Source organism: Cuculus canorus, chromosome 1 (genome assembly GCF_017976375.1).
Source record: "Cuculus canorus isolate bCucCan1 chromosome 1, bCucCan1.pri, whole genome shotgun sequence".
Lineage (NCBI taxonomy): Eukaryota > Metazoa > Chordata > Aves > Cuculiformes > Cuculidae > Cuculus > Cuculus canorus.
In genome coordinates this window covers 116,125-141,043 of record NC_071401.1, presented here as the reverse complement: position 1 = coordinate 141,043, position 24,919 = coordinate 116,125, and the positions used below count along the sequence as shown (strand labels likewise).

General features: G+C 56.6%; 1 protein-coding gene across 5 annotated transcripts; it reads right to left on the bottom strand.

The window, feature by feature from the left end:
- Positions 1–3,850: 3,850 nt before the first annotated feature.
- On the bottom strand, positions 3,851–24,832 carry PGAP2 (post-GPI attachment to proteins 2). Of its 5 annotated transcripts, XM_054084130.1 has the most exons (7): positions 24,515–24,832; positions 24,112–24,362; positions 20,566–20,740; positions 19,424–19,676; positions 16,452–16,558; positions 5,494–5,602; positions 3,851–5,228 (listed from the first exon to the last, which is right to left on the bottom strand). In XM_054084130.1, exons 2-7 carry the CDS (start codon positions 24,189–24,191, stop codon positions 5,098–5,100), a joined length of 855 nt encoding a protein of 284 aa, XP_053940105.1. In that variant the 5' UTR covers positions 24,192–24,362; positions 24,515–24,832; the 3' UTR covers positions 3,851–5,097. The 5 variants fall into 5 exon arrangements, with proteins under 5 accessions (XP_053940105.1, XP_053940140.1, XP_053940113.1 ...); XM_054084165.1 differs by lacking the exon at positions 24,112–24,362; XM_054084138.1 differs by lacking the exon at positions 24,515–24,832 and having other exon boundaries at positions 16,464–16,558; positions 24,112–24,502.
- Positions 24,833–24,919: the final 87 nt, after the last annotated feature.

The following is a 24,919-nucleotide window of genomic DNA, read 5'->3' as shown; positions in this document are numbered from 1 at the left end:
ACAGCTACAGACCTTGTCTGCACAACTTGGCCCACCACCCCAGGGGCAGTGGGGCTTGCCCAGCCCCACGGGACCCCCTGCCCTGCTCCTGGCTGTCAGTGGTCACTGTTGGGTGATGCCTCCCTGGTCCTGGCACATGGCAATGTTTCCTGAGAAAGGGAAGCCTGGGGTGGCCAAACCCCCGCCTCCTGCCCCCAGCACCCCACAGGGACCCGCCATCCCCACCCCAAGCACCTTGAGGGGTCCTGCCACCCCTCAAGGATCTGCCATCCCCACACTGGCTGGAGAAATCCTCAGCTCCCTCTGTGCAATCTCTAGATCTTGGTCACCACTGAGCATCCCCGCTGCCGTGGCGCTGCCATGGCTGCGACCCGAAGCAGGGACTCCTCCGAGAGAGTTTGGGGTAAGCCTGGCATGGTGCGACATTGCTGGCATTTGGGGTGAGCCCAGCCCGACACAGCATCACTGAAGTTCGGGGTGAGCCCAGCCCAGCATCGCCAGTGTTTGGGGTGAGCCCAGCCCGGCACAGCATTGCTGGCTTTTGGGGTGACCCCAGCCCGGCATCGCCAGCGTTTGGGGCGAGCCTAGCACAGCATCGCCGGCATTTGAGTTGATCCTAGCCTGGCACAGCATCACTGGTGTTTGGAGCAAGCCCAGCCGGGCATTGCCAGTGTTTGGGGTGACCCCAGCCTGGCACTGCATTGCTGGCATTCGGAGTGAGTCCAGCCCTGCGCAGCATCACCAGCTCCCTGGGGAAGCCCAGCCTGGCATGGCATTCCTGGATTTTGGGGTGAGCCCAGCCCAGCACTGCCAGCGTTTGGGGTGAGCCCAGCCCTGGCAAGAGCAGAGCCGGTGCTGCTGGCAGCCTCTGCCAGAGGCACATATTCCCATGCCGACCGGTGCCAGGGCTCCATGGGGCTCCCCTGTAACCACCCACTCCCCAAGTTGCTTCTCCTGAAATAAAGAGACCTGCCCAGTCTCCGCACCTCCTGTGCTCACCTGCAGTTCCTGGCAACAGGGGTCTGTCCTGGGGGGGCAGGGAATCATAACGGGTTGGGTTGCAAAAGACTTTTGAGATCATCAACGCCAACCGTAAGCAAAACACCGCCAACACCACGACTGAACCACCCCTGTCCATATGGGTTTCTGAACCCCTCCAGGGATGGGACTTCACCACTGCCCTGGGCAGCCTCTGGCAGGGGCTGAGAACCCTTCATGAAGGAATTTCTCCCAAGATCCAATCTAAACCTCCCCTGGCACAACACGAGGCTGTTTCTTCTTATCCCATCCATTGTTCCTTGGGAGCAGAGCCCGACCCCCACCTGGCTTCAACCTCCTTTCCAGGAACTGCAGAGAGAGATGAGGTCTCCCCTCAGCTTCCTTTTCTCCAGACTAACACCCCCAGGTCCCTCATCTGCTCCCACAATCCCTGAGCTCCAGACCCTTCCAGCTCCGTTCTGTTCTCCAGACGTGCTCCAGCTCCTCCAGGTCTTTCTTGGCATGAGGGGCCCAAAACTGAACCCAGGATTCGAGGTGCAGCCTCCCCAGCACTCGGTGCTGGGGGATGACCCCTGCCCTGCTCCTGCTGGCCACTCCGTGGCTGATCCAAGCCTGGATGCTTGGCCACCTGAGCCACTACTGGCTCATGTTCAGACGCTGTCAACCAACACCCCAGGTCCTTCTCTGTCAGGCAGCTTTCCAGCCACTCTTCCCCAAGCCTGGAGTGCTGATGGGGTTGTTGTGTCCCCAGTGCAGAATCCAGCACTCAGCCTGGTTGAACCTCATCCTGTCGGCCTTGGCCCATGGATCCAGCCTGGCTTGATCCCTCTGCAGAGCCTCCCTGCCCTTGAGCAGATCCACACTGCTGCCCAACCCCTTGTCATGGCTCTGCCATGGCCTGACCCAACTCCTGGCCACCCCCACGGCCACTTGGGGACATTGCATGGAATGAGAATGGGGACATTGGGGCTGGGGACTGCAGAGGGGGCGTCCCCTCCCTGGGAGCCCCCAGTCACCCGTTTGGTTTCTGCCCTGTCCTACCCTACTCCGAAGCCGCAGGCAGAGGCTGGAGCCAGATGTCTCCATGTCCAGCGGTTGGGTTGTCCTGGGGGGACGCTGGGTCCTGCAGTGCCAAGGATGATGACGGTGGTACTGAGGGACCAGCAGCAGCTCTGTGTGCTCAGCGCACTTGTCACCCCCTTGCCAGCCCCACAGGACATCAGCCTGCATGTTCTTCACAGAAAGAGTCATTGGGCACTGGAACAGGCTGCCCAGGGAGGTGGTTGAGTCACCTTCCCTGGAGGTGTTTAAGGAACGGGTTGATGAAGTGCTTAGGGACATGGTTTTAAGGGAGTGTTAGGAATGGTTGGACTCGATGATCCAGTGGGTCCTTTCCAACCTGGTGATTCTATGATTCAAGGTGGGCAGGGGCTGCAGTCCCCACAGCAGCTGAGGTGCCACCTTGGTGGGGTTCAGTGGAAGATGAGGTGGGGATGTGGTGCGGCATGATGCAGCCCCGCTCCAGCACCAGAAGCAGCAGGATGAGCTCATGGCTGTTCCCCTCCCAGCCGCTCCCATCCCATATCCCATCCTGTCTGCAGGAGGTCATGGTCCCACTGCCCCAGCAGGAGCCCCCAGTGCCAGGTAGAGGGAAACTGAGGCACCAGGCAGCTCTGGTGGTGCCCACCCCAATGCTGGCCCCAGACTCGTTGGCCCTGCAGCACCCAAAGCATCCACAGCACCTGCAGCATTCGCAGCATCCACAGCACCCGAAGGACCCACAGCATCTGCAGCACCCACAGTCTCCACAGCATCCACAGGTCCCTGGGGCTGGATGGGAGTGGAGCTGCCAGCTGCAGGGTGAACTCAGTCCAAGGGCGCTGAGCACCCAGCCCGGCTCCCTGGGTGGCTCCCAGCTTCCGCCCACCCCGTCAAGCCTCATCCAGCACCCAGGGTCCATATCCTGCACCTGCAGCCCCAGCACCCAGGGTCCATATCCCACATCCTAGTCTCAGCACCCAGGATCAGCATTCTTCGCTCCTGGGATCCACATCCCACACTTCAGTCCCAGCCCTCAGGATTCGTATCCTGCACTTCAGCCCCATGAATCTCCACCCTACATCCCAGCTTCCAGGGATCTGTGGATGAGCTTCCCACAGGCCAGCTCCAGGAATCCACATCCCACACCCCAGGGAGCCACATACCACATTCCAGCACCCAGAATCCACATCCTACAAACCAGGGAGCCCCATCCTGCATCCCAGCACCAGCGATCTGCTTCCCACACCCCAGCTCCAACAGCTGGGGTCTGCATCGCTCACTCCAGCTCCTGGGATCTAGATCCTGTGCTCCAGCTTCAGGACCCCACATCCCACACCCTAGCACCAGGATCCACATCCTGCATTCCAGCCCCAGCAGCTGAGATCAGCATCCCATACCCCATCCCCATGGATCCACATCCTGCGCCCCAGCCTGGATCCCACCCTGGCCTGGGGTCCTGGGAAGGAATGGGAGCCTCCAGCTGGGCAGGATGGCCGGCAGCAGGGATTTTGCCAAAAGCTCAGGAAAATACTCAGTGCTTTATTTCATCCTCAAACTCAAGGAGCAGAGGCTGCTGGGGCAGCACCACACGCGTTCAGGAAGGGGAGATGCACAGAGCTCAGCACGATGTAGACACTCACAAATGGACACAGGCACAACCGGACCTGCTTAAAGGCCAGCATGGCCCCAGCTCAGCCAGGGCCACCAACCACGGCACCACCCAAAGGAGGCTCTGCCCAAGGTCTGGGATATCCTGGGCACCGCTGGCGGTGCCTTCACATCAGCAGCAGCTGCAGAGACCCACGTGAGCATGGTGCAGGGCAAGCACCAGCTCCCAGTGCCTCCCAGTGCAGGATGCAGCTGAGCCCTCCTGTGCTGTGGTCATGCCACAGCCCTGGCATCTCCCTCTGAGCCTGAGGATGCTGTCAGCACCCAGCTCCCACCTGATCTGCACCACTGCCATGCCGCCCCCCTGCGCCACTGCAGACCTTGACTGCCTGAGAGCAGTGCAGGTTGAGCGCTGGCTCCCAGTGCCTCCCAGTGCAGGATGCAGCCAAGCCCTCATGCGCCGTGGACATGCCAGAGCAGCAGCTCCCTTGGAGCCTGGGGATGTTACCAGCACCCAACTCCCACCTGGACGTCACCACTGCCATGGCAGCCCCTGCACCACTGCAACCAAAGCCCACAGACGGGGGCAACGCCAGGACCCCTGACCCCTGTCCCAGCGCAGCAGCACCATTGCTGAACCCCATCAATTCCCAGCCCAACGGCACAAAATCCATGTGGACATCAGAGCAGGGACCTCCAGCACCAGCCTGCCCGCCTTTCCTCCCCAAACTGGGCCCCTTTGAGTATCTTTTTCTTGCTGGAGAGGACATCTAGGAAAGGTGGAGCTGGAGACTGTGGGCGCTCTTGGCATATGCCACATATGCACTCCCGCGCTCTCCTGCCTGGCTCCTTGGAAGCCGCTCCCTTCCAGACAGGGATGGGCTGGCATTTTGTTCTGCTCCAGATGGGACAGCAGCACCCAGGACTCAGCGTGGGCTCAGGAGGAACCTGTATGGAGGCACCACAGCACCTTCCCCGGCAGCAAAGGCTTTTGAGAAGCCAAGGCAGCTCCGCTTTGGGGCCACAACCGGAGATGCGGGAGCAGCAAATGCTCCTTCTCCCAAAGCTGCCTCAAGCTTCGAGGTCCAAAAGGACACCAGCCCTTTTTGAAGAGCTTGGCCAAGGACCTCCAGCCTGGAGGAGGAACCACGAGACCACCCAGGTGAAGCAGGGACAGGACAAGGCTGGTTGCCCCTGTGCTGCAACAGTGGGAGCAGAATCCTGCTCTGCCTGGAGCATCTTCCAAAGAAACAGACACCTGTCCTCCTTTGTCCTTCAAGCGTAGCCAGGGACCATGTGCAAACACTTGTGGTGCCCAGAACCCCAGGATGATGTTGCAGCAACTCCACAGGGACCACCCCAGTGGCAGCAGTGGAGGGAAGGGGCTCTCTGCCCCCACCAAGGAGGAGCAGCACCCACCCGGCACCACCAGCTGTGGCACGAGGCTGGCTAGAAGTGCTTGTCCTCCACCAGTGAGCTCACCACCAGCTCCTTGTTGCCGAAGTCCCAGAAGGCAGTCATGTGGAAGGCCATGTTGGAGAGGACGACCAGGTACTCCAGGAAGGCGAAGATGGTGTACACTGGGGAAGGGAAGGAAAGGCAGAAGGGGAGGAGAACCAGCAGCTGGATCTGCCCCAGGAACTGCGGTTCTCCTGGAACACCTCCCTGGCATGGTGGGACATGGGGTGGGAGGACAAAGGAAGCCAGGAACTGTCCCTCCTGCAGGAGCTCTCCTGGCTTTGGGATTTGGCAGGCAAGGTGTCACCCCCGCTACATGCACATCCAGCCATGGACATTCCCACATGGACATGCACCCATGAACATCTCCCCATGGACACCCCTTACCTCCAGGGCCGCAGTACCAGTTGTGGTGGAAATAGACACATACGGCAAATGCAAAGGTGATAAAGGTGAAGAAGAAGAGCAGTTGCTTCCACTTGTACGACTTGCGCTCCTGGAAGAGGCAGAGAGATGGGTTACAGCACTGGCACACACCTCATCCCTCTTGTCTGGCATGGCAAGGACCCAATAACGCTCTCTCAGTGGACACTGGAGATGCTGGAGCACCTACGTGGAAATAACTTCAGCTATGAATGGACTCCCTGAGGTGGGGATGGCTCCTATGTAAAGATCACCCCAGCTCATGAATGCAGACGGCGCCCTGCAGCATCCTGAAGGCCACCCAGCAGCTCTATCAGACAGTAGATCCCCCATCTGTGGCCAGGGTGGCTGCAGGTGGCCCCAGCCTTGCCTGGTGCTGCCCAACCACCCTGGTGCGGGGAATTCCCCAGCATAGCACCCTCTTGATGCTGCACTCTCTCGCTGCTCCTGCGTCAAGGCAGGAGGAAACCACATGAAGGGGCAGCCGCTGGGGTGGAGATGCCAGAGAAGCTGCCCTGGCACCGCGGGGGCCCCATCTTGGGGACTGGGGGCGCGGCTCTGCCTCGCATGGTGGTGGCATTCTGGGAGCTATGGTGGGTACCAACTCCAGATCCTCTCCTCTCCCACCATGCTGGGCATCATGGATCAAGAAAGCAAATGCCCTTGGATAAATGCTCTGTGGCAGAAGAATCCCAAGAGGACATACAGAAGACTCCAGTGCCTCCATCCCAGCGGAGGATGAGGTCCTGGTCCCCAGCTCCTGCCACCGAGCCCCAGGGCTGAAAAGGACAGGGTGGAGATGCCAAAGGCAGACCAGACAGCAGCTGCTGTTTCTGTTTCTGGGTGGGAGGGGAATTTCCCCCTCGCCTGATGTTTCACATGAGACAAAATCTCCACTTTTCAGGACTGCTGAGAACAGGGAACATTTCAGTTGCCTCATCACACTTTCCACACCCCCCTGATGAGGGGTGGTACAAGCAGCAGTGCCAACCTGTGAGTGAAATGATGCGCGGCTGGGGCCGAGGCTTCACATAGAGTGTCACACCGGAAAAGCAGGTGGCAAAACAGCCCTGTTTGTATCCTGGTTCCACAGTGGTGGAAACAGTCGCAGGGTGAAGTGGCAGCAGAGTCCCGCATGCAGCGGCAAGGTGTGCAGCGGCACTGCAGTGGTCTCCCCTGCAATGTGCTGCACAGCATTGCACCATGTCCTATGGCAAAACACTGTGCTGCACAGCACCATACCATGTTCTATGGCACCACACTGTGTCCTATGACACCACACTATGCTGCACTGCACCATGTCCTACAGCATGACACCATGCTGCATGGCACTGTGTCATACAGCACTGCACAGTGTCCTACAGCACTGCACCGTGTCCTACAGCACCACACTGTGCTCCCCTGCGTTCCATCGCATGGTGCAACATGGCACGGCACCGCACCATGTCCTACAGCACTACACTGTGCTGCACTGCACCTCTGCAATGCATCATAAGACAGTGCATTATGCTCTCCTGCACTGCATTGCACCGTGCTGCATCACATTGCACAGCACTGCATCATCTCATACGGCACTGAACTGCACCATGTTCTATGGCACTGTGTTGTGCTGCATGGCACCATCACATATGGCACTGCACCATCTCACATGGCACCATGCTGCACCGTGTCATATAGCACAGCATCATGCTGCACTGCGTGGCACTGCGCTGTGTCATATGGCACCATGCTGTGCCGCACAGCACTGCACCATCTCATATGGCACCACATGGCACCATCACACTCAGCACTGCATTGTACTGCATGGCATGGCACTGTTTCATATGGCACCGCACCACATCATGTCATACAGCACCAAGCCGTGCAGCACAGCATAGCACTGCACCATGACTTATGGCACCACGCTGTGGAGCAACAAGCAGTGCCAGATTTCCCAAGGAGCTCCATGAGTAGCAAACAGTGCCAGATTTCCCAAGAAGCTCCATAAGGAGCAGCAAACAGTGCCAGATTTCAAGCCAACGACTGCTGAGAAACCCCTGTTCCACAATGTGGGCATCTGTCAGGACCTGTGCTGCATCCTGGCGCCGTGTGCCGCTGGGGAACGGCAGCACAAAGCACACAGCAGGTGAAATGCCCTAGAGCACCGAGCTGAGCTGGAAGTGCCCTGGCACTGGGGATAAACACTGAATTATCCACTTGCCCCTGCAATCCTGGGTCAGGTTGGTGCCAGCGCAGGACTCGCCCTACAGGGAGAAGCAGAGGGTGTGTGTGGAGGGCATCTGCCCACCTCTCAGGGGCCACAGAGGGAACTGAGCTGGCCACTTCTACTGGGAGCCCCTCTGGGATCCAGGATGAGAGATGCATGCGGGCAGGAGACCCCAAGGTCCAAAGCAGCCTGGCAGGAGGCTGAGGCCTCCACATTCCAGCTCCCTGTGAGGAGAAAGAGGGATGACAAAGTACAATGAAGGTGATGATAGAATCACTAGTTTGGAAAAGACCTTTGAGATCATCAGGCCCAACCATACCTGTCCACTACCAAGTCATCCCTGAGCACCTCATCTACCTGGCTTTTAGACCCCTCCAGGGATGAAGATTACACCATCTCCCTGCGCAGCCTCTGCTAGGGCCTGAGAACCCTTTCCGTGAAGGAATTTTTCCTGATGTCCAATCTGAACCTGCCCTGGTGCAACTTGAGGCCATTCCCTCTTGCCTTAAAATGAATGACTGTGACACACACTGAGGATGGTTCTACAGCCTTGCAAACTCAGAGAGAGAGTGATGCTCCCCTCCTTCTTCAGGAAACACGACCCTAACCGGAATGCCGATCCCACACAGCCACAGTGCAGAACCTGTTCCTGGCAGGTCTGGGGCAGAGGGATGCTCCCACACTCAACACGGGCAGCAGCCATCGGGATGGGGCACTACCAGGTCCACGCTCTCCCCAAGACCTCAGGTCCCACACTGAGGCTGTGGCGCTCAGCTGCCAACCCTGACTTCACAATTTCCTCCTGGTAAGAGAGGCCGGGACACCCAGTGTCCCCTGCATGCTGGTGTCACACAGCTCCCCCCACACTGTCCCTCCAGAGCAGGATTGCGTGTCTAGCCAAGAAAACCACAGTCAGATTATATTTAGCGCAACAGAGCTGAGGCACATTCCCCATGTCCACGACGGTGAGTCAGGAGCTGATGATGGTTTTGAGCTGAAAGAGGGGAGATTGAGATGAGATCTTAGGAAGAAATGTTCTCTTGTGAAGGTGGGGAGGCCCTGGCCCAGGTTGCCCAGAGAAGTGGCAGCTGCCCCATCCCTGGAGGCGTTCAAGGCCAGGTTGGATGGGTCTTGGGGCTCCCTGATCTGGTAGGAGGTGTCCCTGCCCATGGCAAGGGGTGGAACTGGATGGGCTTTGAGGTACTCTCCAGCTCAAACTATTCCATGATTGTATGATGGGCGAGAGGAGAAGAGACCAGCTGCATTGACCCAGGACAGCCCTGAAGCCTCAGTCTGAGATACTGGGGTTGTTTAGCCTGGAGAAGAGGAGGCTGAGGGGAGACCTTATTACTCTCTACAACTACCTGAAAGGAGGTTGTGGAGAGGAGGGAGCTGGCGTCTTCTCCCAACTGACAGAGGACAGGACAAGAGGGAATGGCCTGAAGCTCTGTCAGGGGAGGTTCAGGTTGGATATCAGAAAAAAATTCTTCACAGTAAGAGTCATTGGCTACTGGAACAGGCTGCCCAGGGAGGTGGTCGAGTCACCTTCCCTGGAGGTGTTTAAGGAACGGGTGGATGAAGTGCTTAGGGACATGGTTTAGGGAGTGTTAGGAATGGTTGGACTCGATGATCCAATGGGTCCTTTCCAACCTTGTGATTCTGTGATTCTGTGATACTGCCCTGTGCAGCTTTGAGCCCACCGAAGGCAGTTGGCCTCTCCTTCTCCTACCCCAGAGGAGCCTCAGCCCCACAAACCCAGCTCCAAGTGCTGGAGAACGGCTGCCAAGAATCAGGGAATTGCTTGGTTGGTAAAGAACTTTGAGATCATCGAGTCCAACCATACTTGAACACCGCTGAACCATCCCTGAGCACCTCATCTGCACAACTTTTGAACACCTCCAGGGATGGGGACTCCATCACCTCCCTGGGCAGCCTCTGCCAGTGCCTGAGAACCCTTTCATTGAAGGTATTCTTCCTGATGGCTAATCTGAGCCTCCCCTGATGTAACTTGAGGCCATTTCTTCTCTTATCGCCTGTCACTTTGGAGAAGAAACCAGCACCCACCTCACCACAATCTCCTTTCAGGCAGTTTTAGACAGTGATTAGGTCTCCCCTCAGCCTCCTTTTCTCCAGACTAAACAGCCTGAAGGTCCTCAGCCTCTCCCACAACCCCTGGGCTCCAGCCCCTTCCCCGGACACACTGCAGCCCACAACTGAACCCAGGATTCGAGGTGCGGCCTCCCCAGCACCGAGTGCAGGGGCACAATTCCTTCCCTGCTCCTGCTGGCCATGCTGTTTCTGATACAGGCCAAGAGGCACAGGGCTCCTGCTTCCTCCAGAGAGGAAGAAGAAGGAACCTGCAGAGTTCCAACCCTGGTTCCTGATGGGGACAGCCAATGGGAAGGCAAAGGAACATCAATTCCAAATGCAATAGCCGTACTATCCCAAGACCTCTCGAGCTTTGGGTCTACAGCGGAGCCATCCCTTCCTGGGGAACAGCAGCACCCTTGAGGCTACAAGCACAGCTCCCATTTCCCCATAGAGTGACCAGGTGGCCAAGGCAGCCAATGGCATCTTGGCCTGTATCAGAAACAGTGTGGTCAGCAGGAGCAGGTAAGCGACCTCATCACTGTCTACAATTGCCTGAAAGGAGGTATTGGTCTCTTCTCCCAAGTGACAGCCAACGGGACGAGAGGGAATGGCCTCAAGCTGTGCCAGGGGAGGTTCAGGTTGGATGTCAGGAAAAATCTCTTCACTGAAAGGGTTCTCAGGCCCTGGCAGAGGCTGCCCAGGAAGGTGGTAGAGTCCCCATCCATGGAGGGGTTCAAAAGATGGGCAGATGAAGGGCTTGGGGTTACGGTTTAGTAGTGGATGGGTATGGCTGGGCCTTATGATCTCAAAGGTCTTTTCCAACCAAATGATTCTATGATTCAAGTGCTTCTGGCTCCACTGCAGCAAACCTGAAGACCAGTGGCCCTAGCACCAAAAGCTCAATGCTGGGATATTTATAGAGGCCCTGTGTGAGCTGCAACCTTCCTCCACAGGCTGCGGTGGCTGGACTGATGGTCAGGTTGACAGGGCAATGAGGAGTGGGGCTGAAACCACGCACGTTCGATGACCATGCTTGCAGAACGCTCTGCACAGCTCCAGGAGCAGCTGGAAACTCAGCTCAGCTGTCCTGCTCCGGCAGCTAGAGCAGGAATGGTTCCACCATCACTGAGTAGGACAGCAGAGTCAGCCAGGCACCAGCCACTTTGCTGTGCTTACACAGCCGGGCTTTGCACCCGAGTGGCACCTCTGCCACCACTCTTGCTACACAAGATGCTTTCCAGCAGCTGCCAGCTCAACCTGCATGCCCTGTGGAGTGGGATGTTGGTGTTCTGGGCTGCTGTGGGACACAACCCTAGCAGCACAGAGGGACCCAGCTCCACTGACGGGCCTGAAGCAGCCTGGCCAGCAGCATGCACATCTCCCAGCCAGTGCCACTGGTGACAGCAGCCGCTGAGGCAGGGGGAAATGTGTCTGCAAACAAGAAGTGAAACTGCTCCGCTCTGTTGCACCGCTCGTTGTCTTGGCCATGCAGAGCCAGCCGTGGGAGGAGGGTTCTACAGGGTGTGCAGCCAGCCAGGGACAGAGCGCGGCTGCAGAGATGCCACAAAGGAGGGTAATGCCACACCAGCCACCGAGGATGGGGCGCGCTGTCTCCAGGCCACTATGATCAGAGCTGGAGGCTCTGGCTCCATTTCCCTTTCCCCTTTGAGGTCTCTTCTCTGCTTTACCCCTTCCCCTCCTCTTATCAGCCTGCTTTCTCCTTCGTCCCCTCCTGCGGGCCTTTATTTTCCTTTCTCTTGCTGTTTGCCACCTTGCAACTGGAAACCGCCTGTACTTCCCCATCATGATCAAGTTCCTCAGCACCTTTCCTGCCCTTTGCAGAATGGCAGTTGCAACACCAGCCCCAGCAAGGACGAGGCTTTTGCAAGATCGGTTCCTGTCACTCACACACTGAAACAACAGCTGGAAGGGAATGCTTTTGAGCTGAAAGAGGGGAGATTGAGATGAGATCTTAGGAAGAAATGTTTTCCTGTGAGGGTGGGGAGGCCCTGGCCCAGGTTGCCTAGAGAAGTGGTGGCTGCCCCATCCCTGGAGGTGTTCAAGGAGGGAAGGATGGGATGGAGTTGCGCACCCTCACTTGTTCCCTCCTACCACCTCCAGGACTGGGAGTCACAAAAGAGAACAACAAGGCCCCGCAACTGACACCAACACACCCAGAATCTGGACCCAAGACACCATGACCCACAAGAGGATATCATAGTTTCATAGAATCATGGAACAGTTTAGATTGGAAGGGACATCAAAGCCCATCCAGTTCCAACCCGCTGCCATGGGCAAGGACACCTCCCACTGGATTGGGGGGCTCCAAGCCCCATCCAGATGGGCCTTGAACACCACCAGGGATGGGGCAGACACCAGTTCTTGGGGCAACCTGGGCCAGGGCCTCCCCACCTTCACATGAGAACATTTCTCCCCAAGATCTCATCTCAACCTCCCCTCTTGCAGCTCAAAACCATTCCTCTCATCCCATCCCTGCACTCCCTGATCAAGAGCCCCTTCTCAGCTTTCCTGGAGCCCCTTTCCGTACTGGAAGTTGCTCTAAAGTCTCCTGGGAGCCTTCTCTTCTCCAGGATAAACAACCCCAATTCTCTCAGCCTGTCCTCGGATGGTAGGTGCTGCAGCCCTGGCATCATCTCCATGACCTCCTCTGAACTCACTCCAACAGCTCCATGTCCTTCTGGTGCTGAGGACTCCAGAACTGGATGCAGGGCTCCAGGTGGGGTCTCACCAGAGAGGAGCAGAATCCCCTCCTTGGCCCTGCTGGTCCCATGGCTTTGAGTGCAGCCCTGCCCAAAAGCAGTCTCTGGCCTGGCCAGCTCAGCAACTTCTCCCTGCTCCTGCTGAGGCCAGCAGTTCTAGCCAGCCACTCGGCTCATGGCAAGCAGGATGTGGTAGTTGCAAGGCACTGGCCGCAGCCTCGTGGAGCCCCATCACCCTTCCCTGCCAAGCCAAGCAAGCGTGGGTGTTGCAGAAGAGGGGTAGAGCCCACCAGTGGCCCCGTGGAAGAACCCAAGCAGCGCGATGAGCCCCAGGAGACCCTGCGCAGCCCAGAGGAGCCATGGCCCCATAAGAGTGATGAGCAACTGGAGCCTCCAAACTGAACTCGCCCGCTGCCCTTGATCCCCGGGCAACAGCTCCATCTGCCGACACATGGCACCGTGGGGAGTTGGGGTCAGGGACACCACGCTCCCTAGCAGGGGTGGACAAGCTCCTGTCCCCAGAGGAGTCCTCTCCCTGCAAGAAGACACCCAGGTTTGGGGCGAAACTCCCCTCCATCAGCAGGACCTTCCCAGGATGGGAGGAGGAAGCCACACCAGACAGTGGCAACATGCCTGGTGGTGGCATGTTCAGCCAGAGCATCCCTGTGCCCCCTACGCTCCCACCCAAGGATATGCCATGGTTCACACATTCTTGGAGCTGGGGCAGGCGCACCAGGACACACGTCCCCACATACCCTGAGCTCTACGGTGTCAGGGAGAGTGGAAGCAGGACAAGCTGCCACCTTGTCCACTGAATAGAACAGTATAGAATCATTAAGGTTGGAAAGGCCCTCCAAGCTCATCCAGTCCAACCATCACCCAACCCCACTGTGACAACTGAACCCCGTCCCCACGTGCCACAGCCACACATTTTTTGAACCCCTCCAGGGACAGGGACTCCAGCACTGCCCTGGGCATCCTCTGACAAGGCCTCACCACTCTTTTCAGAAATGAATTTCTCCCAGTATCCAATATAAACCTCCCCTTCCAGGAGCTGTGGAGAGCAATGAGGTCTCCCCTCAGTCTCCTCTTCTCCAGACTAAAAAATAGCCCCCAGGGCCCTCAGCTGCTCCCACAACCCCTGCACTTCAGACCCTTTCCAGCTCCGTTCCCTTCTCCAGGCGTGTTCCAGCCCCTCAAGATCCTTCCTGGAGTGAGGGGCCCAGAACTGAACCCAGGATTCAAGGTGCAGCCTCCCGAGTGCCAAGTGCAGGGGGACGATCCTTGCCCTGCTCCTGCTGGCCACATCATGGCTGATCCAAGCCTGGATGCTGTTGGCCCTTCTTGGCTACCTGGGCCACTGCTGGCTCATGTTCAGCTCCTGTCAACTGTGGCACACGGCCAGAGATGCCGTCCTGCAGGACAGGCAGACAGGTTTGCTTCCAGCTCAGCCCATTCCCAAGAGGAGCCACCCAGCATCAGCACAGGGGATGCACCATCAACTCCAGCAGTGCATGAGAACCTTGTTAACAGCACCCAGACACAACAAGCCCACAGGCTTTGTGGGCGCAGGCTGCTCTCCCAGAGAAGCCAGCACCCCATGGCAGCTCCACGGAGCAGCCACAGATGTGCAGACACACAGGATGTGCTCTTGAGCAGCCAGGCGGCCAAAATGGGTTAGTGGAGGGCAACCTGCGGACAGAAGCGCTGCCAGATGGCATCAGGGACCACCGTTTCAAAACATCAAGAGTGGGATTCTGCTCGTGATGTTTCCAAATATGAACTTAGGAGAATCACTCTCCTTGTGGTTGATGGCAACCAAGAGGGCCAACCGTGTCCAGGAGTGCATCCAGTACAGCCTTGGCCGCTGGTCGAAGGAAGGGATTGTCCTGCTCTGCTCTGCACTGGTGCAGCCCCACCTTGAGTCCTGGGTGCAGTTTTGGGTGCCACAGGATAAAATGAACCTAAAGCCTCTGGAGAGCATCCAGAGGAGGGCATGGAGTTGGAGAAGGGTTTAGAGGGGAAGCTGTGTGAGGGGCAGCTGAAGTCACAGGGTCCGTTGAGCCTGGACGAGACTGAGGGGGGACCTCATAGCAGTTAATTGCTTCCTCAAAAGGGAAGGAGGAGGAGCAGGCACTGAGCTCTTCTCTCTGACCCAAGGGAATGGCAGGAGGATGTACCAGGGGAGGGTTAGTTTGGACATTAGGAGATGGTTCTTCACCCAGAGGGTGTTGAAGCACTGGAACAGCTCCCCAAGGAAGCAGTCATGGCGCCAAGCCTGACATTATTCCAGAAGCATTTGGCCAACGCCCTCAGCCACACAGTGAGAACACTGGGGTTGTCCCGTGCAGGGTCAGGAGCTGGACTTGATGATGCTTCTGAATTCCTTTGAACTCAGGTCATTCTGTGAATCAGCATCAGAGAAAAGCCAAACGTTTAGAGGCAAGCTGGTCCTCTCCAGCTTGATGCTGTGGTGGCTCAGGGATGCATTACCCTAGAGCTATCTGCCCTGATCCTGCAGCTCCAGTGGGTCAGGGACACGTTACCCTAGAGCTCTCTGCCTGCACTCCCTGCTGCAGGCAGCAACACGTCCTCATCACCATCAGGGTTTGCGGGCTCAGAGCCCAGCAAGGGAGCAGCCACCATGCCCAACTCACAGCCACGGCCTGCACCAGCACTGCTGCTAAGGCGCCACAACCATACCTCGTGGGCTTGCTGCATTGCTGCAGCCTGCAAAGGTATGATGCCTGCAAGTGGGGGTGGCTGCTGCTCATGGAGCCCTCATCTGAGCTGCAGTGCCAGGGGAAAGAGATGCAGGGGTTTGGAGTTCTTGCAAAAAAAAACAAGACGAGCCCCAAAAGAAACAAATAAAGGAAGCCACAGGAGAGCTGCCAAGGAGTGACCACTGAGCTTCTGTTCTCGCCCTATAACCAGAGATAATATCACTTCCCAGCGAGAGGGGAACCCCAGATCTCCAAAAGTTCTCTTCACAGGGCATTTTGCAGTCCAACAACTGCTGGAAGCTTCTTTTCCCAGTCTCTGTCATAAGACAGCGAGGGGACAGGCTCAGTGAATTGCCGGAAGGGGACAATAAGCAGATGTGATGGAGCAGCAGCCTCGGCAAGGCGTGCTCTGCCATCCGAGCAGACCCTATGCTCTGCACCCACCCTGCCCTCCACCTGGTCCCTTCAGAGAGACCTGCTCCTGGCCCTCGCCAGCTTCCCAGCCCTGGGATAAGGGCACACGCCTCATAGAGTTTCCCTCTGCTTTGCAAAGCAATCCCTGCCTGGGGAACACAGCCCTGGGGCCCCTTCCCCACTGGGGACTGTGAGGGCTGGACTGGGATCGGCCAGGTGAGATGCATCCCAGAGGAGAAAAGGACATGCAGATCAGGGGAGTTCAAGATCCAGGCAAAACCAAGCACATAGGAGGAACCCACACGCAGAAGCAACTTTCACATACGGAGTTTCAAAGCTGAACGTTCAGCCTGCTTGGCAGGGTAGCGATTCTGGGAGGAAAGGAATAACACAACAGCTCCTGGCTGCTGCTCCCTCCTCGCAGGACCAGCAGGCTCCTGGTTCCCTGACACAGAGAAGCCAATTTCAGTTCAGAAACAGGCATCCTCGGGCAAGGAGAAGGGTCCCCGACCCCACAGATACTAAAATGGGACAGCTTTCAAATGTCAGCTCTAAGCAATAACCAGAAAACAGGAAATTAAAGATTCTCTCCCAGCTTTGTTTTGGTAAATAATGACTTTTGGTGACCTTTCCCAGTTTCACTTGGTGGTGTTAACTCCTCTACTGCCTGGTTATTTCACAGGGAAGCGACAGTCAAAGCCCTTCACCACCAGCCAAGAGACCCCCTCCACAGCACGGCACAGAGAGAAGGAAGGAAAGGTTCTGTACCTCGGGACTTACTGTGTGTTTCTTAGTCATCCTCCAGAGGATGCACGTCAGGAGCATGTGGCCCAGAGCCGACGTGATAAAGACGATGAAGGCATTTTCATGGATTGCTGAATCAACGAGACAACAGGTTTCCTGTTAAATCTGAGCCAAGAGCACAAGGGGAACACAGGGCAGGCGAAGGGGGGGCGAAGGGCTGCTTTCTGCAGGAGACCCAGCACCCAGGAAACGCTGTGCCTCCAGCACCAGAAGCACTTGGGAGTCACAGGGTCTTGGCAGGAGGCGGGCACAGCACAGCTCGTGTCCTCTGTGCCCACGCAGAGGAGGGGAAGGGGGATTTAGTAACAAAGCTCCTAATCTGCCTTGTGGTCCCTTGCAAGCTCAGGGCTAAAAGATGCTGGAAGACTCATTTCAAAGGAGCCAGGAAGGGGTTTATGCACTCTGGGACCTGGTCTGAAAGTCCATGCTGCTTCCCACAGCTGTAAACCTCAGGCACCCTTAAGAAAGGCTCAGCTTCACCACTGTGGGGAAACAGCACGGAGGGGGTTTGTGGAGTGAGCCTGTCCAAGATCTAGAACTGGCCTCCTGCATTACCTACCTGCTCATTACCTACCTAGCCAATTAATTCTCATCAGCCCCAGCACCAACGCCATTTTGTGCGTGACTGAACCAGCATGGGTTTAGGGTCAGGCTGGAAATGCAGCTCGAGCAACGCTAACCCAGGGCAGCTCGCAGAACCCTGGAGCCACACACAAAGCCCATGCAATCTCAGGTGAATTATTCTCAAACAAGTGCTTCTATTTAAGAGTTTTTAAGCCTCTTCTTCCAGAACTGAACGACAGGATGAATTCCTGACCACCCGAACATGAGAAATGATCTTTCCTGCCTGCCCTCTCAGTTCCATGGGAATGGAAATCGCATGAGGAGAGACGGTTAAGGCAGCCATCAGGGGTGAAGAGGTGACCCGTGGCTGCCAGGAGTGATTAACCTGAGGCTGTCCTTGACTGAGCATGGCAGCCCAGGTCTGGAACTTTCTCCACAAACCCAAGATTAGTCTGTAATACGGATCTGAGAAAACTGGGTGAGTCTCAGCTCTCAGTGCAGCTTTGGCCCAGCCGCTCTGCCGCATGTCAGCTTTCCCCTCACAAAGCTTGGCATTCGTTGGGCAGAGCCATTTAAGTGATAAAGCCTTTTTGCTATCATAGAATCATGGAATCATCAAGGTTGGAAAAGCCCTCCAAGCTCATCCAGTCCAGCCGTCAGCCCAACCCCACCGTGCTGACTGAACCCTGTCCCCAAGTGCCATGGCCACCCGGTTTCTGAACCTCTCCATGGATGGGGATTCAACCACTGCCCTGGGCAGCCTCTGCCAGGGCTTCACCACTCTTTCCAGGAATGAATTTCTCCCAATATCCAACTTAAACCTGTCCTGGGACAACTTGAGGACGTTTCCTCTCATCATGTTCTTCAGCAGAAGAGACCATTCCAGTTCGCTCCAACCTCCTTTCTGGGAGTTGTGCAGAACAATGAAGACTTCCCTCGGCCTCCTCTTCTCCAGACTAAAATAATCTGTGTTCCCACCTCCTCATCTCGCATTCCTGGCTGCGAAGGGACAAACCCTCTTCTGCCAACCTCCCCACACCAGCACTGCTCCAAAACTCCTCATCTTGCAGCTCTGGTCTGGCCTCTCTTTGAGAGGTTCTGTGCCTACATCCTCGAGTGCAGTCCCATAGCCAAACAAAATCCATCATCATCATCCAAGCTGTGTGCAGGGACAGCAGAACCAGGACTTGCCTGCTGATGAGTCTTGGGTTGTTTCTGCTGCAACAGCACCACCTTGCTGGCTCGCGGATTGATGAGCCAAGCCCTGGAGCCTCCTCCAGACTCAGGAGGAAGCACTATGTGGGTGTCTAAAATTTATTTCAGATGAGGCATTGTGGGAGAAGGGCATTTCCCAGGCTTTCGTGTCCATATTTCGCACATGCTGATTTAACTTGAAAAACTCTGATTTGTTTTCAGGTCAACACAGGACCTTTTACCCCCACAGTTTTGTGGGAGGGCATTTAAAATGCAGCTGCAACAGAGCCAGGGCTAGAAGCCAGAGCCAAAGCTTAGCAGTGGAGACAGAGCAGACAGCAGGGATGGGCACCAACCTGCTCAGCTGCATGAGACACGTTAAGAGTCACAAGTGGGAGCCACGCGCTGCAGTCCAATTCTAGGCTTGATAAAAAAATCCAGCCCAAAGTTTCAGTGAACTATCAGCAACCAAGAATTCTGGGGAAGAACACAGCTGTTTGAATCATGGGATAGCTTGGGTTGGAAGGGACCTCAAAGACCATCCAGTTCCAACCCCTGCCACAGGCAGGGACACCTTTCAGTGGATCAGGTTGCTCCAAGCCCCATCCTACCTGGCCTTCAACACCTCCAGAGATGAGGCAGCCACCATTTCCTGGGGCAACCTGGGCCACGGCCTCCCCACCCTCAGGAGGAAATTTCTGCCTAAGATCTTATCTCAATCTCTGCTCCTTCAGCTCAAAACCATTCCCCTCATCCTGTCTCTGCACTCCCTGATCAAGAATCATAGAATCACTAGGTTGGAAAAGACCTCTTAGATCATTGAGTCCAACCATCCTCATTGAGTCTCCCCCTAGCTTCCCTGGAGCCCCTTTTCATTCTGGAAGCTGCTCTAAAGTCTCCTCAGAGCCTTCTCTTCTCCAGGCTGAACAACCTCAACTCTCACAACCTCTCTTGTAGGGGAGGTACTTATTTACATATACATCTCTATATGCAGGACACTTTACAAATTACGGACACAACTTTGCTCTGTATATACTAATTTTAACATAACAGGGGTTTTTTTACTGTTTTTTTCCCTCAAAACTGGCTCTTTGGTGTGAAGTGGAGCTCTGCAAAGCCTCAGTGAGCAACACCGCTGGCACCTGACCTGCGCAGAAGCATTAGGAAAAGGCACTCACCATAGTTTTCTGATGAAGACACGTACGTCAGAATGAGAAGAGCGAAGTTCTCGAGCAGGTTGAGCAGCAGGTTGAAGTGGCACAGGCGCAGGTAGCGAGGGTGTGAGCAGTGGCAGCTCTGGTAGTGGTTCCAGTAGGCGACGGCCACCAGGAAGCGTGGGGCTGAGTGGAGGCCGATGCAGAGGCGCCAGACGTAACGCTGCGGGGTCTCGCCTCCAATTGCTGCACTGATGGATGGGAGGTAGTTTGGGACCTGGACAAGAGACAGCGGCTCGTGGGGAGAGGCATGCGGTGTTCCACTGTTGCATTTATAGCCCTCCTTTGATTCTATATCCCTTCTCTTCACCCAGTCATGGTGCCCCACACCTCCTCTGTCCCCAGGTTTAAGTAGAGAAGGGTTCATGAATTTGTGAGCCCAGCTCTACTGTAGAGAGCTCATAGCAAAAGCAGGCAAAGACAAGTGTTCACGGTGGGACATAAAAGCAGGAAAACAATACAGCCCCAGAACAAACTCCCAGCCTCTGGACTTTCACAGCTGGAGGCCTTTCTGAGCCAGGCATGATTGCTACAGACTTGTAACCCACCCATCCATCATCCTGCTGTGCCTCCTGTGTCCTGCACAGAGGTGTTCCCTGATCAGCTGCTCTCAAGGCATCCAAGGAGCTCCATGTCCTCCTCTGAACTCGCTTCAACAGCTCCATGTCCTTCCTATGCTGAGGACTCCAGAACTGGACACAGGTCTCACAGAGCGGAGCAGAGGGGCAGAATCTCCTCCCACCCTAGTGGCCCCATGGCTTTGGATGCAGCTCAGGACATGGTTGGTTTCTGGACTGCAAGCACACGTTGCCGGCTCATGTGGAGCTTCTCATCAATCAGGACCCCCAATTTACCAATCCTATTTATCCATAGCTTCACCAGTTTTACTCCTTATCAATCACCAGTGCTGGACATCAGCCTGACCAGTTTGAACTTCCCTTAAAGATCCAAAACCTCAGTCGCAGTCCTGAGGCATCACAAGTCCGATAAAATAAAGCAGTGGCAAAGCCCAGGAGAAGACAAGATCCCTGTCACACCGCCGGCTGTCCCAGTTGAGCAGCCACCACCTTGGAGGGCTTTGGTTTTTGGTGGTGAGGGTCACTTACCCCACAGTGGGTCGCTGTAGTCTCCTGGAAATGGAACAGTAGAGACCAGATCACGCAGAAAAGGAAACCAAAGAGTGGGCAAAACACTGTCCCGACGGCCAGTGTGGTGAAACGGAGTCGGAAGAGGATCCCGTCTCGATCCAGGGGCAGTGGTACCTGTAGCATCTTGATGGTCCTGAAACCAAACAAACAAGGAAGTGTTTCATGGGGTTTTTCCTTCTACCTGCAACGTTCAGCCCAGGGCAGGAGTGTGAACAGAAGGCTGGCAGAAGAACCCAGGCAGAGAAGGTTCCACATGCCCGTGTTTAATGTGTGCACGGCCCCAGGACGGGCAGTGAGGACAAGCAGTCCCGTCCTGGACACACACGGAGCCCGGGACTCATGTAAAACAGCAAGCTGGGTCAGAGCAGCCTGTGTGTGGTGGGGACGTGCAGGCAGCGGGGTTGTCCCTGCTCCAGACCGCGAGACCAATCAGGCTGGAAAGGCACGTGAAGTCTGTTCAGCAGGTCATGGCCATCCAGACCATTCCTGCACAGGATAACGCTGACGGAGCGAGGATGCTGTGCACTAGCACGAGCCATGGCTCATCCAGTGCCTCCTCAGCCACTGCGCAGCAGCCCCACACCCAGTGCTGTCCCAGCTGGGTGCTCAGCACCTCTACAGGCAATATTCTAGCTGCAGGATCAGGACCTTGTGAGTCCTGCACCTCACATGAGAAAGGGGAACAACGCTCCCACAACATCCTTCTAGGGAAGCTTAGGAATCATGGAATGGTTTGGGTTGGAAGGGACCTCATCACCTAGATGACCAGATCATCCAGTTCCACCCCCTGCATGGGCAGGGACACCTCCCACTGGAGCAGAGGGGTCCAAGCCCCATCCAGCCAGGCCTTGAACACCTCCAGGGAGGGGGCAGGCATGGTTTCTCTGGGCAGCCTGGGCCGGGGACTCCCCACCCTCATCATGAGTAGGCAGTGAGATGGACCTAGAACTGGTAGAGCTCAGAGGAGATAGGATCAGCAGCGCAGAGTCTTGTTGGAAGCCCATGGCCAGTGCTGTTCCCCAGGAATTCAGCACTGGGCTCACATTCATCCATGACCTGGATGAGGGGATGGAACATACCCTCAGCACCTTTGCTGATAACACAACACTGGGAGGAGTAGCTGATCCAGCGGATCAGAAAGACCAGGACAGGCTGGAGAGCTGGGCAGAGAAGAACCTAATGAATTTGAACCAAGACAGGTGTGGGGTTTTGCATCTCAGGAGAAACAATCCCATGGATCAGGACAGATTGGGGCTGATCAGCTGGAGAACAGCTCTGCAGAGAAGGACTTTGGAATCCTGGTGGACAAGCTGACCATGAGCCAGGCCTGGTGTGACGGAGATGAGTCTGGGGAGCCGGTGAGGGGCGTTCTCTCCCTCTGCTCTACCCTAGGGAAGTCCCATCCCAGGTCTGTATCTAGGTCTAGGTTTCCAGATCAGAAAGGCAAGGAATGAGTGGAGAGAGCCCAGTGCAGGGCATGGAGATAAGGAGGGAACTGGAGCATGTCCCTTAGGAGAAGAGACTGGGAGATTTGGGCCTGTCCAGCCTGGAGAAGAGCAGATGGAGAGAAGATCCCACCCATGCTGATCCATATCCAGTGGGTGAGGGGGGCAGGAGGATGGGGCAAGACTCTGCTCAGTGGTGCCCAGCAACAGGACAGGAGGCACTGGGCACAAACTGAAGCCCAAGAAGTTCTGCCTGGACATGAGGAGGAATTTCTCTCCTGAGCAGGTGACAGAGCCCTAGAAATGGCTGTCCAGGAATGTGTGGTGTCTCCTTCTCTGTAGAGATCCAACCCACACGGACGTGCTCCTGTGCAACGGCTGGAGGTGACCCCGCTGTAGCAGGGATGGGACTGGATGAGCTCCAGAGAGCCTGGCCAACCCACCAGTCTGAGATTGATCCTGTGTTGCTCATCGCCCCAGGCAAGCCTGGACAAGCAATTTAACGAGCACTGGCTTCCGCTCGAGGCTCTCCGCCAGCTCAGTCCCAACACTTGCTGCCTGCTCTCCCATCCTCCCACCCTGGCTCTCCATCCTTAAAGCTTTCCACGTGCCCTTGGCCACAGCCCAGCCAGGTTCAAAGCCACATTAAATCAGTCCTGATCAGAGGAGGCCACAGAGATGATCCAAGGGCTGGAGCACCGCCCAGTACAAGAACAGGCTGGGAGAGTTGGGGTTGTTCAGCCTGGAGAGAAGGTTGCAGAGAGACCTTAGAGCAGCTTCCAGTAAGGAAAGGGGCTTCAGGAAAGCTGGGGAGGGGCTCTTGATCAGGGAGTGCAGGAGATAGGATGAGGGGAATGGTTATGAGCTGAAAGAGGGGAGATTGTGATGAGCTCTTGGGGAGAAATGTTCACTTGTGAAGGTGGGGAGGCCCTGGCCCAGGTTGTCCAGAGAAGTGGTGGCTGCCCATTCCTGGAGGTGTAGAAGGCCAGGTTAGATAGGCTTGGAGCTCCCTCAACCAGTGGGAGGTGTCCATGCATGTTCCAGGGGTTGGAACTGGATGGGCTTTAAGTCCCTTCCAACCCAATCCATTCCATGATTGTATGATTCCATGATCATCGCACGCATCTTCTCCCAAGCCCTCCTCCTGCCGTGCCTGGCCCTTACTCTGCTGTCTCCTCCTGGGCCACCGAGTCACCGGACAAGAGGGGCTGTGGGTTCTGCTCTGAGCTTGAGATCCTTGCCAGACCTCATGCACCACAGGCAATTCTAACAAGGGCAGGAGTGAGGGCAGGGCTCAGGGACACCAGGGAAGGGGGACAGCCCCAGGAGAACTCCGACGGATACCCATGTATCCTGCACCTTGAGAATCCCCTTCTCCTGAGCATCCCCCAGAGATCCCTCTGGGCACCATGGGACCCCTGAGACCACCTTGGGCCCCTCACAGAGCCCAACCCGGGCCCCCTGAGCACCGCAGACACCACCACCCTCTCTCAGATCTCCCCACCCGGGTGCTTTGGTCACCACAGAGGCCCCCTGGACTGCCCCAGAGAACCGCCCTTCCCTCGGCACCCCGGACTCTTTAGAGACCCCTCCAGAAACCTCACCCCAGACCCTCCCAGAGACACCACTTCCCCAGGCACCCCAGAACCCCCACCCTGGGCACGCTGGACACTCCCCCCCCCCCAAGAACCCCTGCAGACCCCCCCCCAACCCTCTCCTCTCCTGGGCACCCCAGTAACGCCCCCGAGACCCTCCTTCCCCCATAGCTCCTCTGGCGTGATCACCTTCCCCCCCCCCAGGGACTCCCAACGCTGTGACCCCCCCAAGGCAGCCCCCCGCACCGCTCAGCCCCCGCCGCGCTGCTCCATGCCCCGGCCCGGCTCTGCCGCTACGCCTCCGCCTCCTCCTCCCGTCGCTGCTGCTGTTCCTTCTTCCTCCTCCCGCCGCCCGCCCCTTCCTGCGGCTCAGGCTCCGCTCGGCTCGGGGGCTCTCGGCTCCGATCGGCTCTGCTCGGAATCACTCGGCTCGGGGGCTCTCGGCCCCGCTCGGAACCGCTCACCTCGGGGGCTCTCGGCTCCTCTTGGAACCGCTCGACTCCGCTCCGTTGGGCTCGGCCCCGATCAGCTTAGCCAGGCTCATCCCTAACCGGCTGGGTTCGGCTCCACTAGGAACCGCTCATCCTGATACCGAAAATGCCGACAAATCAAACCCTTTCAGACTCGTTTTGGAGGTTTAGAAAGCGAGCGTCCTTTATCAGACTGGGCGACGCGCGGGAGCGATCTCCCTCCATCACGTGCAGCCAGGCAAGAGCTGAGACAGAAAAGATTCCCGCTTACATACATATGGATAAATTTTTCCCAGAAATCTAATACATATTCTCATAGTTTCCAAGGACTCTTTTTAACGTTATGAGCTTCATAACAACTCCTGCTAATTCGGAGCTGGCTCTAGCTCTGTCTGACCTTTTGCATTCGAGGTGGGGAAAGGCTTGTAGAGGGGATTCCAGCAGCAGAGTCTCTGTTCACACCGAACACAAAGCGTCATCGTCTCCAAAGAACAGTGTCTGGAAAAACACCGTTCTAAAGAAACCTTGCTCTCAAAGGAACATTCTAACTTTGTAAAAACGCAATTGCTTCGACAAACCTGAACTCTACTTTAGCTTAAATAAAAAATATTTCACTTTTTGTAATAGTGACTGCTTCGGTCAGAGCTCGGCTCGGCTCGGCTCGGCTCGGCTCGGCTCGGCTCGGCTCGGCTCGGCTCGGCTCGGCTCGGCTCGGCTCGGCTCGACGCGCCCGAAACCGCTCGGCTCACGCCGCTCCCCGGCCCCTTTAAAGCTCTCAGCCCCGCCCTCTGCGCCGCTGGTA

What these genes read in the sequence shown, in the direction of transcription:
- PGAP2 (XM_054084130.1), bottom strand. Translation starts at nt 24,191, where the DNA reads ATGAGCCTGGCTAAGCTGATCGGGGCCGAGCCCAACGGAGCGGAGTCG. An exon ending in CTACAGCGACCCACTGTGGG is followed by an intron (nt 19,677 to 20,565) that starts GTAAGTGACCCT and finishes TCTCTTGTCCAG; the next exon opens with GTCCCAAACTACCTCCCATC. An exon ending in CTGGTACTGCGGCCCTGGAG is followed by an intron (nt 5,229 to 5,493) that starts GTAAGGGGTGTC and finishes TCCCTTCCCCAG; the next exon opens with TGTACACCATCTTCGCCTTC.